General features: G+C 40.6%; 1 protein-coding gene across 11 annotated transcripts in view; it reads right to left on the reverse strand.

Moving 5' to 3' along the window:
* Positions 1–13,630, reverse strand: part of crot (carnitine O-octanoyltransferase) — an 80,634-nt gene that overhangs the window by 60,466 nt on the left and 6,538 nt on the right. For 3 of the 11 annotated variants that reach the window (XR_007265064.1, XM_048613649.1, XM_048613709.1), the window contains exons 2-5: positions 8,888–9,037; positions 2,845–2,874; positions 2,591–2,735; positions 962–1,086 (exon numbers count right to left, since the gene is read on the reverse strand). Coding sequence is in view for 8 of the 11 variants with exons in the window: in XM_048613649.1 (XP_048469606.1) it covers positions 962–1,086; positions 2,591–2,705 (240 nt within the window). In the remaining 3 variants the exon portion in view is untranslated. Of the gene's footprint in view, positions 1–961; positions 1,087–1,145; positions 1,201–2,590; positions 2,736–2,844; positions 2,875–3,339; positions 3,596–8,887; positions 9,038–13,630 lie in introns of those variants that run through there. The other 8 variants (XM_048613654.1, XM_048613670.1, XM_048613663.1 and 5 more) reach the window with 8 other exon arrangements.

The following is a 13,630-nucleotide window of genomic DNA, read 5'->3' on the forward strand; positions in this document are numbered from 1 at the left end:
AGACCTTTTTTCTGAAGAAGGGTCTAGGCCCGAAACGTCAGCCTTCCTGCTCCGCTGATGCTGCTTGGCCTGCTGTGTTCATCCAGCTCTACACCTTGTTATCTCAGATTCTCCAGCATCTGCAGTTCCTACTATCTCTGCCAAATTGACTATCCTAATTAAACAACTACTTCACTGTCACTTCTACATAACTTAGCCCATGTTTTTGTTTCTGGGCATACAAAGAAAGGACATCATCTAGGTAAGGTCCCATACATACGGATGACAAAGTTCTCAGGTTTGGGCTTAATACTAGCAAAACATCATTTGTCTCCACACAGCAGAGGACAATATGACAACAGTATAGAACTCCCTTATAGTGAAATCCCAAGGCAGAATTATTCTCAATATTTGTGATTAATTGTCATATTAGCACAGGTCTCCATCATCTCAGGTGGAAGTACAATCTTGGGACCATGCTAATCTTGGCATGTGAAGCCAGGGAACTTTGAATTAAAAATGAAGGCTCTTAGAAGTTGATGAACAAACACATGCATGGGAATGTGATGGGAAAGAGAATGTCACAGAACAAAGAGGTGGGTTTTTAATCCTCCATATAATCGAATTCATAATCGCAAAACAGGATTGTTGAGGACTGGAGTCAAAAGTAGAGAGTCATTACTCAGGCTGATTTCAAGTGTTTCCTAACAATCTTTCTGAAAAAAGATGAGATAACCCTGGAATATCAGTCATCTTTAGGGTGTAGATGATGCACAAGACTAGACTGAGAAAATAGAAGACAAAAAACACCTTCTAAATGCAGAAATATACATTAAAATAGGATTTTTTTCAAAAATATAAGGAAAGCAACTACATTCAAATGAAAATCTGCAGACAGGCAACAAGTAAATTATGATGAAACCAACTAACTACACTATTTAATTATTATATGTATATCAACAGCATCTGAACTCCTGCTTACCCAGTTTCTCCTAACTTTGGCCCTCTCCAGAAGTTTTTGATGCAGCTGCTTACCAATTCCTTGTCCAAATGTTTTAACAATTGCTGTGCTTCTTTCCAGTTCTTCTTCATGCAAAAATGGCTTCACTAAAATAATTTTAAAATTCAACTGTACAATTACAACTAAATAATACTGACAAACTTACATAGACTTGAACAGGTTTTCAGGTTTTCAAGTAATTTCTTGGCATAAAACATAACCTGAAAAATATTGAGGCATTGCTACTGTAAACTTAGAGGCTGAAATTTGAAGTTTCCCAGTGACAAGAGGTTTTTTTTGAAATAATCAAACTTTTCTATACAGCAAATATGGCACAATGTAATGAAAGATATCTGGAAGAAATAGAATTGAGAGGATGAAAACGTCTACAAACAATGAGTATGAGGCACAAAATTGGAAGACTTGCAGCAATATCCAGTTGAGCAATGATGAACATCAAAAGGATCAAATTTTATGGCTGCAACATACCAGTTCTAATAAATCAAGAAGCAGAACTGAATCACCAAAAAAGTTCTGTGCAACAGCCTGCAGAAAAACCAAATAACCCATTTCATCTGAACAGCCACTGTCTATAAAATTGAACAAAACATGATAAAATTCAAGAATGTAAAACAGTCAATATCTCCCATGTGCCAAAAACTAAGAATCCAAGGAAGTAAAACATAATTTCAGTTTGGAGTTACTATTCAATTTTAAAATCAGGTAACACGTTGCAATATATAATTGTGACAATATTCTGAAAATGTGTGTTTCTGGCTTTTTTTTGTTATGGGTGAACAATGATTGAGGGGAGAAAAAAATAAGTGAAATCTCTGATGTGTTGAAATTGATGTCAAAAGTTTAATGTTACTTCCTGACTTAAGGCAACATGCCTTGTAAGCATGTTTTGAAGAAAAGTTAAATTAATGCCAGTTGTCAGGGCTTTTCTACACTCAATTCACTGTTACAGGAATCAGCCAGCAGGAGGGATATGGGTCACACATGAGATTCCAAACTCTTGAAGTTTAGAAATGCAACTGCAGTGGAAGATATCCTGCTCAAAACTAACCAGTAGTTTTTGATTACGATGGAGCCCAATAATCAAAGTCCACTTTTATTATTGTAAGCAAAGATATCAAAGAGCTGGGTGAATGTTGTTGTAGCCTGAGGACATTCATTATCCATACTTGGATGGAAAGAATGTTGACGTCCACAAATCAATGGCATCTATTGAACAGATGCCAGCTCGAGTCACTATCACTAATGACAAGAGATGCAAGGCAGAAAACAGAGGGCAGGGAAAAATTAAATCTCCACACTTGGGAACAAAAATCAAAACTTGGTCTGTGCAGACTACGATGTATAAAATAAATTGATAAAAATATTTTTTCTAAGTAACATTAAAATTCAACTAAATTCTTGCATAACTATCTACTCCTACATGCTAAGTATCGCATTTATCTGCTGCCAGACATCTGATAAGTTTAATTAGTCCAATCTATAAGACACTTCTACCCAAAAAATAGTTTCTTTTCTAATTGCAAAAGAGACTCAACCACAATATTGAGTTTATAGGGAGTTTTCGAACTGTCTATGATCTTAATATCGTACCTGCTTCTAAATATTTCATCAAAGATTCCTCAAGAGTGGGTACAGGTAGTGAAGGTAATGAGTCCTGGTATTGAAACGTACGCTCTTCATTTGATTCAAACATTTGATTTTCCATTTTTTAAAAAGGGAATGTATCACCTTATATCTGGCAAGAACACACGAAAACATGGAATTAGGAAAAGATATTCAACCTATAAAGATCTTTTTCCATAAATGAAGTCCAATATATATTTATATTGTACCCCATGACTTACCATTTGCTGCCGAGGTTTGACCCTTCTGACCTGCAGAAAAATAAAGGGGGGAAGATTGCACAAAGGCATGATGAAGGTGGTTTCAAAGGTAGAAATTAGACATAATAAATTATTATTAAAATATGGTTTTAGAGAGAACCATAGGAGGCCAAAACTCATCAGCTGCTGGTCCACTATACGAAACAAAGGACAAGCAGTACTCCTCAGTCAGAGGAATAATGGGCTCATGCTATTTCTTACAGCTAGAAAAAAACAGTTCATCAAAAAGTCAAAGCCAAAGATAGAATTTAAAATTAGTACAACTCATTGGCTTGTATGAATTCAGCAGTGCTAGGGTGGTAAGGGAAAATGAATCCCTTGTTTAGAGAGGACCCGAGTTGCACAGGTGTAGATTAAGTTTGACCTAGAGGAGGATATTGAAGAATGCATTCCACCAAATCAACATTCAAAGGAAAGCTTTAGAAACTGAGGACGTAACCTTGAATATACACTTACTTTATGCCATTCACACTGCTTCATCACATGGACTCACTTTTTCAAAACATGGCGGACTGCATGCAGTCCCCACAATACCAGTCTCTGTGGAGTTATTTCTGTGCCACTACCACATCAAGGGCAGCCTCCAATAATAGTCCAGGGGCTTGGCAATGTCAGTCAGACCCTCATGTCAGTCAGAGTCAGAATGCTCTCCATGCAAGAGGTAAGAAACTGAATGTCTGTCAGCTCCTAAATCGTCCAGGTCTGTTTCCTCCTGGAATGAGAGGCAGGTATTAAAGAGAGATGAAAGCGGATGGCACAGCTGGTGGTTTTGGGGCAGGTAGAGAGGTATTCTAGCCTAGTGACTAGGCAGTGCACAGAGCACGTTAGACTAGTGGTAGCAGGAGTTAGGATGGATGACAGCAAATGAACAATGATGTTGCAGGCATTAGTGACAGTGGTACAACATGAGCCTTGGGAACAAAAACAAAGTTGCTGGAAAAGCTCAACAGGTCTGGCAGCATCTGTGGAGGAGAAAACAGAGTTAACGTTTCGGGTCCGGTGACCCTTCCTCAGAACTGGGAGCCTTGGGAGATGGGTCTGCAGCAGAAAAGTGAGAAGTATCAGAGAGAAGATGGTAGCAATTTCGCTGGTCAAGTTGAGAATATCATTGACCTTCTGCCTACAGTGCTGGGCATGCCTGCAGATGGCTGACTCTGCTTTAACCTAGGTGGCAATGTCAGACAAGGCTGGCATGGACTGATGCTGTGGCCTCCACTTCTGGTCCTGGGGTTAAGAGGAAGCCCCAACTCTGCACCAATCCATCCTATAGGGCCTCCAGGTTCCTGATTGTAAAGCACGGTGTCAATTTCCCCATCTGGGCCAGATTTCAGAAATTGATCAGGGCTGCTTCAGACTGACAGCATTTGGTGGTGCACAACAGGTTTTTAAAGATGAGATAGGTGCAAGGGTTGCTGGTGAATTCTGGGATATTTGGTAAGATGGGGTTGGAATTGGACATTAGGGATGCTACAGGGGTGGGTAAATAGATAATGAGATCAGTTTCGTGAAATAAAATGAAAAAACCTGCATGGCCTTACGGTGAATATCTCTCCAAAAAAAACTTGATGCAACTCACTCTTCGCCAAAAAATAAAAGATTCAGCACATTGTTTCTGTTGGTAATATAGTTGGTAATTAGACAGGACGTATTTCATGCAATTTGTGAAAGGACCTTTCAGTGGAAGGTCTGAAGATTCAGCAAAGGTTTGAACTTCAATTCTGTTGGTGGACAAGGGATTGAAACGTACAGGCTTAAATTAGATTGGGTAACAATAATGAAACTGTCAGGATAAAAATGTGCAATTTTCAGGTTCAAATCATTGTTGGGTTCCAACTATTCATGATCCATATTAACAGTAGCAGTATCTACAAGATGTGCTGCAGAAATTCACCACAAATCCTTATACACCAACTACCAAACCTACAACCACTTCCATCTGTGTGGGTTTCCTATGGGTACTCCAGAATCCTCCCACAGTCCAAAGGTGGGCAGATTAGGTGGATTTGCCATGATGAATTGTCCGTAGTGTCTAGGGATGTGCAGGCTAGGTGGGTTAGTCACGTTAAATGTGGGGCTACAGGGAAAGGGTGGAGGACTGGTTGAGATCCTGTTCGGAGAGTTGGTGTCTGCTTGATGAGCTGAACAGCCTCTTTCTGCACTGTAGGGATTCTATGATTACGAAACAAAACAATGGATCCTAAAGGTCAGAAACAAAAACAGAAATTGCTGGAGAAACTCAGCAGGTTTGCAACACCTGTGGAGAAAAAGCAGAGTTAATGTTTCAAATCCAGTGACCCTTCTTCAGAATTATTGTGCACATTATATTCATCTCCTTCACCAAAATCAGTTTATTCAAAATTTGAAAACCACTTATGGTATTACATATTTACATCAGACAGATGTTCACCTGCACATCCATCAATGTGGTCTATTGCATCCGCTACTCCAAATGTGGCCTCCTCCTCATCAGGAAGACCAAGCGGAGGCTTGGAGACCACTTTGTAGGGCACCTGCACTCTGTTCGCGACAAACGACAACACCTTCAGGTCGCGAACCACTTCAACTCCCCCTCCCACTCCCTGGGTGACATGTCCATCCTGGGCCTCCTCCATTGTCACAACGATGCCACCCGCAAACTGGAGGAGAAGCACCTCATATTCCGCCTTGGGAGCCTACAGCCCGATGGCCTAAATGTGGATCTTCCCAGTTTCAAAATCTCCCCACCCCTGGCCTCATCCCATGTCCAACCCTCCCTCTTATCCCCGCCTCCTTGACCTGACACAACCTATCCATCTACTCTCCCTTCTCACTGACCAATCCCCACCACTCCCTACCTGCACTCACCTATCACCATCCCAACTATCTTCCCCAACCCCACCCCTCCTCTCTGTCTTTATCTCTAAGCTCCCTTCCCTGCCACCCCCCTCCCATTTCTGAAGAAGGGTCCCGACCCAAAACATCAACTTTCCTGCTCCTCTGATGCTGCCTGGCCTGCTGTGTTCCTACAGCTCCACGCTGTTTTCGACAAGTATTAATGGATGCATTCTCCATGGCAAAGCCTCTACCATCAGAGGTTACTTGCCAACTAATCAAGTGGTACAAATGTTAGTTTCCTCTTGAATTTGTACTCTTGTGAAACACCCTGATGAGTGCAGGAAAAAAGCTTTGACAAAATACATTTTTTTCATTAATATTTAATTTTGTATTTTTTTTATACCTACTTGTCACTGACTTATGTTCCTAACTAGTGCAATAGAGGTATAATTAAAAATTAAGAAATGATTTTCAGGTTGTATTTCCTCAGTATTTTGAAAGAACTTGAATTGGAAAGTTTGCAAGGGATGCTGGGAAAGGTTGTTAATAAACTATTCTGGAAAGCGCCAGCTCATTTAAAAACTGATTGATATTCAAAAACTTCTTAATCTGTACCCCCAAAAGGTTTCATTCTGTTTTAGCCAATGTTGCAGTTTTTTTTTCATTTGAGAACCACAATACATTGAATATAACTCAACTATCAGTGGGTCTGGCTGCTGAGATAGTTAAGCAGCTAATGTTTTAACAAACAGTCAAAGTACAAGTGTTGTTATGCAAAGTACTGGACTTTCAAATGTCATAGGCAAATTGCCAATTTTTTAAGTGGGCAAATATTACAATGAAATCATTTAGTCTCAGTATATTGAGTACATATTCACAAAGGGTGGCAAATATCAAGCAAACACAATGGTCCAGTTATGTTGAAACACAAGAATGCAAAAATCACGAATGAATATGAGGTAAAGGTGACATAATAAATATAAATAATCATATTATCCACAAACTGTTAAAAAGCATTTGGTCCAAAGCTTATATTTAGTAACCTACATTTTACTTTATGCCCTATTTTAATATTATTAAGTCAAAAAAATGATACATCACTTGTTACAGGATCTTAAATGCTTATTTAAGCCATATAGCTCAAGGCTTAGACTTGCTCCAACTTTGAAGTGTTGTCTATAGTTCTCTGCATCACACTTTACAAACGGGGGTAATTATCGTACCTTGAAATTCATGACAAGCATAAACGTTTAAGTAAATAAGCCGTTCTGGACATCAGCATGCAAGGAAAAGATAGGATATTTGGGATATTTGCAGTAGGGAAAAGATGGCTCAGGAAATGATCTTTGCAGGAACTGAACCTAGAGAGAGGTATTTGCTACCAATACTAGCTGAAAAGAGAACTCAATTTTCCTCTGCATAGGATGGTGAAATGTCCAAACAGTATTATGGGTGTATCAAAAACCTGATGGACTATGACAGTTCAGAGAAGCAGCTCAGCACCACCTTCTCAAAAGCAATTAGGAAAGGGCAGTAAATGTTGGCCTTGCCAATGATATTTATTTCCTATTAAATACAAAAAATCTACAAGGGGAGAAGTGGAAGATGCAGTACAAGTTTTAAGATTGTGATGATCAAATTATTCTCTGGCATGGTTAATGAAGGGTAAAGTGGGAAAAAGAGTCTTGTTTGTTAGAACTGGTTCACTGAATATGAATAGACCTTTCTATTCATTACAGTATTATGTTCCTCAATGTACTGGTTAGAACACTAAAGCTGTTAAGATGATTACTTTGAGTGTTTGCCAGTGCAATTCTGTCAGGTCCTGCTGCGAATGGACACAAACTGCTTCCATACCTAAGTAGACAGGAACGGAGCTGAACATTGCACAGTGAACATCCCCAGTTCTGACCTTATGATGATAGGAAGGTTATTGATGAGCAGCTGAAGATGGTTGAAACTCCTATAGTCATGTCCTGGAGCAGAGATGATTGTCTTCCAACAACCATAAACAGTTTCATTTCTGCTAGGTATGGCTCCAACCAGCACAGAGCTTTTCCCCCTTACTTCTATTGACTCTAGTTTTGCTAGGGCACCTTGATGCCACACCCAGTGAAACAGTGCTTTCATGTCAGGCATAGTCACCTTTACTTCCTCTCGAATATTCATACAAGGTGCTAAAAAAAGGGCCCTTTACTCCACAAGTAAAAGGAGCTACTAAAGGCATTCTTCACCAGGTGAAAATGTGAAAGCTGGGGTGTAGCAACCAAGTTATTTTGTTACAGCATTAGTTTCCCTCACCACAGATGATTCCTATCCTGCTGAGTACCTGCAACATTATTTGTTATATTTCAGATATCAGCATCTGCAGTGGGTTGCATTAATCCTATTAACTGTTCTGAGTATGGTGAAAAAATTGTGAACACTTATGGCCTGTAAATCTTCTGTTTTTAGCCATGTTGGAGTTGTTTTTGTTTAAATGTTATGACTATATAAAGAATTCCCAGCTTTATGGCTTATTTGATAAAGCCTCACTTGAAATTTTTCAAAGTTGGAAATTTCTGCAGATGTCAAAAGAATTACAGAAATAAAATACCACTACAGACTGCCACATATAAGACAGCCCCTTTTTTGGCAGCAAAATGCATGTTTAAGCCCATAATCTGAATAACTTTAAAAACCAAAAAAAAACTGGGATGCTGTAAATCAGGAACAAAACAGAAGTTCCTGGAAAAGCTCAGCAGATCTGGCAGCATCTGTGAAGAAAAAATCAGAGTTAACGTTTTGGGTCTGGTGACCCTTCCTCAGACCCAAAACGTTAACTCTGATTTTTTCTTCACAGATGCTGCCAGACCTGCTGAGCTTTTCCTGCAACTTCTCTGAATAAGTTTATTCTGTTCATAAATGTTAGGGTTATACTTACATGAGGGGTTGACCCCAATTTTTCAGCTCAAGATACAAGTTTTAATTTATATTTGGTTTTTAATTTAGCATGTGGGTTCAAGCAGACAATATGAGCCATGTTGCCAAGTACATATGCTGGAGTTTAAGACATCCTCACAAAAAGCAAACTGTATATGGCAACTAATGAATAGAAAGGGGACCTTCTGCACTAACGCTGGCTGTTTAGTTTTTATGGTCAACATCAAGATACTTTCTAATCAACCTGTTCGGAGATATCATTACACACCTCTGCAGCAGACAGGACTTGAACTCAGGCCTCCTGGCTCAGGAGGTAGTGACACTTAGTGTCGAAACTTCAAAGGCAGACTTGTACGTTGTGATCCACAGATCCTTATTGACTTAAGTGGAACAGTCAGCCTGGTTTAGCAATTTCTTCCTGTATAATCACAATAGCAAAATTCATGAACTAATGGTTCAGCATGTTCTCATTCTGTTTTCTAATCACATCTTACTGTTCAATTTTATGTCCATTTTGACTAACATTTTACAGAACAATAGATTTGGTGGATAAGGGCAGAAAGCCTAATTACAAGTAACCAGCTGAATAGGAAAAATACCACTGTAAATGCAAATACAATGTTATCACTTAACAAACTAGGGCAAACAAAGGATCAAATGGATCATATGAACAGACACAGGCATCCATTGTACTGAGTACCAAAGACACGATGGAAAGAAAAACACAGCTCAATTTCAGGGATAAGGCACAACAAAAACATCTCTCCAACAGTCATTCCACAGAATCAAATATTTCAAGTCAATAAAAGGCTTTTCAACTTATAAATTTGTAAAAACTATTTTGAAAATAACACAGTAAATATCACTGAGTATATTTAAACACGTGTAAGTCCAGATCAGGCATACTATTCCTCAAAAGGGCTGTCAAAAAGGATAGGCATTCTAATAGGAATTCGATATTTCGAACCAGAAGTACAGAAGAATTGCTGACTTGAGCTGGCAAGGACTGATATAAAACTTTCTCTACACGTCTTAGTTCCTTTGTACACCGCTTACATTTCTCTTATATACTGCACCAAACACTCTCCCCCTAACAGTAGCTAAATGTTAGCATATAAAACAGTTAAAGGGTAAAGGCTTACTGGCCCATTTCTGAAGAAGGGTCCTGACCTGAAATGTCAACTTTCCTGCTCCTCTGATGCTGCCTGGCCTGCTTTGTTTCTCCAACTCCACACTGTGTTACCTGACTCCAGCACCAGCAGTTCTTACTATCTCTGATCCATCAGCCTGTTTTACACATCTGTGATGTCTTCAGCATGCCATTCCCAGCCCACCCAGAATCATACAGTCTTCTGCAATTGGCTAAACGTCAGACAAAAACAGAAAATCTAAAAGGGTAAAAACAGTAAATGTCCTCTCTGATCTTCTTGGGCAATCAAAACTGGATCAAGTTGTATCTCTGGTGCACATTGGGAGTCAGAGAGTTGGTGAAAAGGGAAGTTAGAGTTTTAACTTTCAAGTTTTAATCTTGAACAAAACCTAGGACCATTTGCCTACGACTTAGTATTTCACTTAAAGTTACTGCTTTAAATTTAAAGTCTCAGTGGCTCAGGGCAGGACTAATCAAGCAAATCATGGCATACGCAACTGGCTTAGTGGGCTTTGTAACTCTGATCTTTCTGGTGGGAGGGGGTCTTTTGTCTTACAGTGATAGTGTCCCTACCTCTAAACCAGGCCACCTGGGTTCAAGTCCCACGTACTCCAGAGGTATGTAATAACATCTTCTGTAACTGCCTGACATTCTGGGCTATCTCGTGAGCACGACTGATGAATCTACCATCGCAGCATCTCCTGAAGGCTTCAGCATACATGTCGAGCCTAGGACAGCGGCCTTCTAGCAGGGTCTAACTTAACTCTTTTATCTTCAGTTGCTGCATAGCAGATCTCTCTGTCAACTGTTCTGGTTCATTGGTTGTCTCATTGGGCTCGCTGCTGATATCTTCGGATTTGTGAAAGAATTCCCAGCGCCTCGTTCGCCTGATAAATTACTCTACGTCTGCTGTGAGACCAATGGGGTCCATTTTGGTAGTGGTGCAAAAATTGAGCCTTTAGATGAGAACTTTGATTTTATCTGATTGAAGGCTGTGGTCAGACACGTTGATGATGGAATTTCCTGTGGTGATACTGGTTTCAACCGTGGTGCTGGGGTGGTTTGGTTGCTGCTGGTGATGTGGAGTTCCTCAAGTTTCTTGTTCTTAGTGTGCATGTAGATAACATGGTTCCGTTGCCTTGTCTGCTTGCCAGTGTCTCATAGCTGGACTGCTGTGTCCTAGACACAAGCCGAGGACATGGACTATATCTTGATTTCAAGGTTGCGACGTCTCCTGCACAGCTGGTGTACGAGATGGTTAAGAAGCGTCTGAGAGGTGTGACGGCAGAATCTCTCAGCATAGTCTTGTAGGTTGACTTGAGTGGGTTCGTGATCTGTAGTCTTTTTAGGATCTTGTTTGCTTTCTTGCATCTCTATAGAAAGTTGATGTTTGTGTCGATATGCACAATCTTCTTAGAGATCCTCTCCACAGCGGTTTGTGGTGTCAATGGTAACCATGATGTGGAGATGCCAGTGTTGGACTGGGGTGGACAAAATCAGAACTCACATGACACCAGGTTATAATCCAATAGGTTTATTTAAAATCACAAGCTTTTGGAGCACTGTTTCTTCATCAGGTGAAGTGGAGAGAGGTCCCCAGGCACAGAATATATAGGTGGAGAGACAATAGCAAGATAATTCCAGGTAATTAAGAGTGTCAACAGATAAGTACAAATAGTGTGAGTAGACTGTCGACAGGCTGAATAACAAGTCTTTGCAGATAATCAAGAGCGTCAACAGAGTAATACAAAAAGTGTGAATAAAGTGTCGACAAGTGACTAATAAGGTATGATCTATGAACAGATCAATTAAGGCAGAGACATAATTACCAATAATCAAAAGTAAAACGGTACTAGAGACAAACCAATTGATTGGAATAACATGAGTAGATAACGGAGTCACATGACCAGGATCTAACAATAGTAACAAGCAAAAACTGAACAAACTAATTAAGGCAGACAGAGATAATTACAAGTAAACAATGCAATGGTGTCAAAACAGGCTAGTTAGGAAGATTTTACAAACACCAAACAGAACAGTGGGGTTATATGTAACGCGACATGAACCCAAGATCAGTGTCGAGGCTGTCCTCGTGAGTGCGGAACTGGTCTATTAGTTTCTACTCGGCAATTCTATGTTGTCACATATCTCAAAGCCGCCTTGGAGAACCCAAAGATTGGAGATGAATGTCCTTGACCTCTGAAGTTTTCCTGACTGGGAGGGAACACTCCTGCCTGGCGATTGTTGTGTGGTGTCTGTTCATCTGTTGTCAGAGCACCCGCATTGTCTCCCAATATACCATGTGTCGGGGCATCTTTGCCTGCAGTGCATGAAGTAGACATCACTGGCCGAATCACAGGAGTATCTGCCGTGTACCTGGTGGGTAGTGTTTCCAAATGTGATGGTTGTATCCATGTCAATGATCTGACATGTCTTGCAGAGGTTGCCATAGCAGGGTTGTTTATTGTCATAGTTGCTGTTCTCTTGAAGACTGGGTAGTTTGCTACGAACAATGGTCTTTTTGAGGTTAGGCTGCTGTTTGAGGTGTGGGGATGGCCTTGGCAAGATGTTTGCCGTCATTGCTGACATGCTGAAGGCTGCAAAGAACATTGCGTGGTTTCCCCCCTCCTGTTTCAGCTGATCCATGGTTGCTGAATTTCTACAAGTCCATAGAACTGGACAATGAAGGGTACTGTTGGTCATGTCCCGTGTCTGTCTTCTGAGGTGTTCATTGTGGTTTTTCACAGTGACACATTAGAACTGTCGATCGATGATTTGAACTTCGTATCCCATTCTTCTGAGAATGTTTTTCAGCGTCTGTAGATGTCCACTGCTTTCCTCCTTGTCCGAGCAGATCCTGTGTATACACAGGGCTTGTCCTTAGGGGATGGCTTCTTTAACATGTTTAGGGATAACATGTAAGGTTATCCGTGGGCTTGCTGTAGGTGAAGTACTGAAGTGTCCATCCTTGATGGAGATGCATGTGTCCAAGAATGAAACCAATTCTGAAGATGAGTCCATGCTAAGTATGATGGTAGGATGGAACTCGATGATATCACCGTGTAGTCATTTCAGTGATTCTTTGCCGTGAGTCCAAAGGAAGCAGATGTCATATCTGGTGTACAGTGTTGGTTGGAGGTCCCGTGCAGCGAAGACATCTTGCTCGAACTTGTGCATGAAAATATTGCATTGGGATGCAGATGTGGTCCCCATGGCCGTTCTGTGTGAATGAAGAGCTGCTTGTTGAGATGAAGCAGTTGAGTTTTAGGATGGTGTCTGGAGATTGGAGTTGTCGGTGTTGAGTACTGAGGCTGTTGCAGTGATGCTGTCATCGTGGAAGATGCTGGTGTACATTGCTCAAACATCCATTATGACGAGGAACGCTCCAGGTTCAACTGACCCGTGGGTACTTAGTTTCTGTAAGAAGTCTGTAGTGTCACGACAGAAGCTTAGGGTTTTTTACATGATGGGTTTCAGGATGCACTCAATGTAGCCAGAGAGATTCTCACTCAAGATGCCATTGCCTGATATGATGGGATGTCTAGATGTGTTGATTTTGTGTATCTTCGGGAGGCAGTAGAAGTCTCCTGCCTGGGGAATACATGGGATTAGGGCACGTAGGATGCTCTAAAGGTTTGGACTGAAGGTCTTGATCAGTCTGTTGAGTTAATGGATGTGTTCTTTAGTCAGATCAGCAGATACCTGTCTGTAATGTTCCTGGTTGTTCAGTTGCAGGTACACTTTCTTGCAGTAGTCTGTTCTATTCTATATGACAATGACTCCTCCTTTCTATGCTGGTTTGACGACAATGTTGCAATGTTGCAGTTGGTCTAGAGTCTGTGGATGGTGTTGCATTGTGCT

The sequence above is a fragment of the Rhincodon typus genome, chromosome 2 (genome assembly GCF_021869965.1).
Source record: "Rhincodon typus isolate 14 chromosome 2, sRhiTyp1.1, whole genome shotgun sequence".
Classification (NCBI taxonomy): domain Eukaryota; kingdom Metazoa; phylum Chordata; class Chondrichthyes; order Orectolobiformes; family Rhincodontidae; genus Rhincodon; species Rhincodon typus.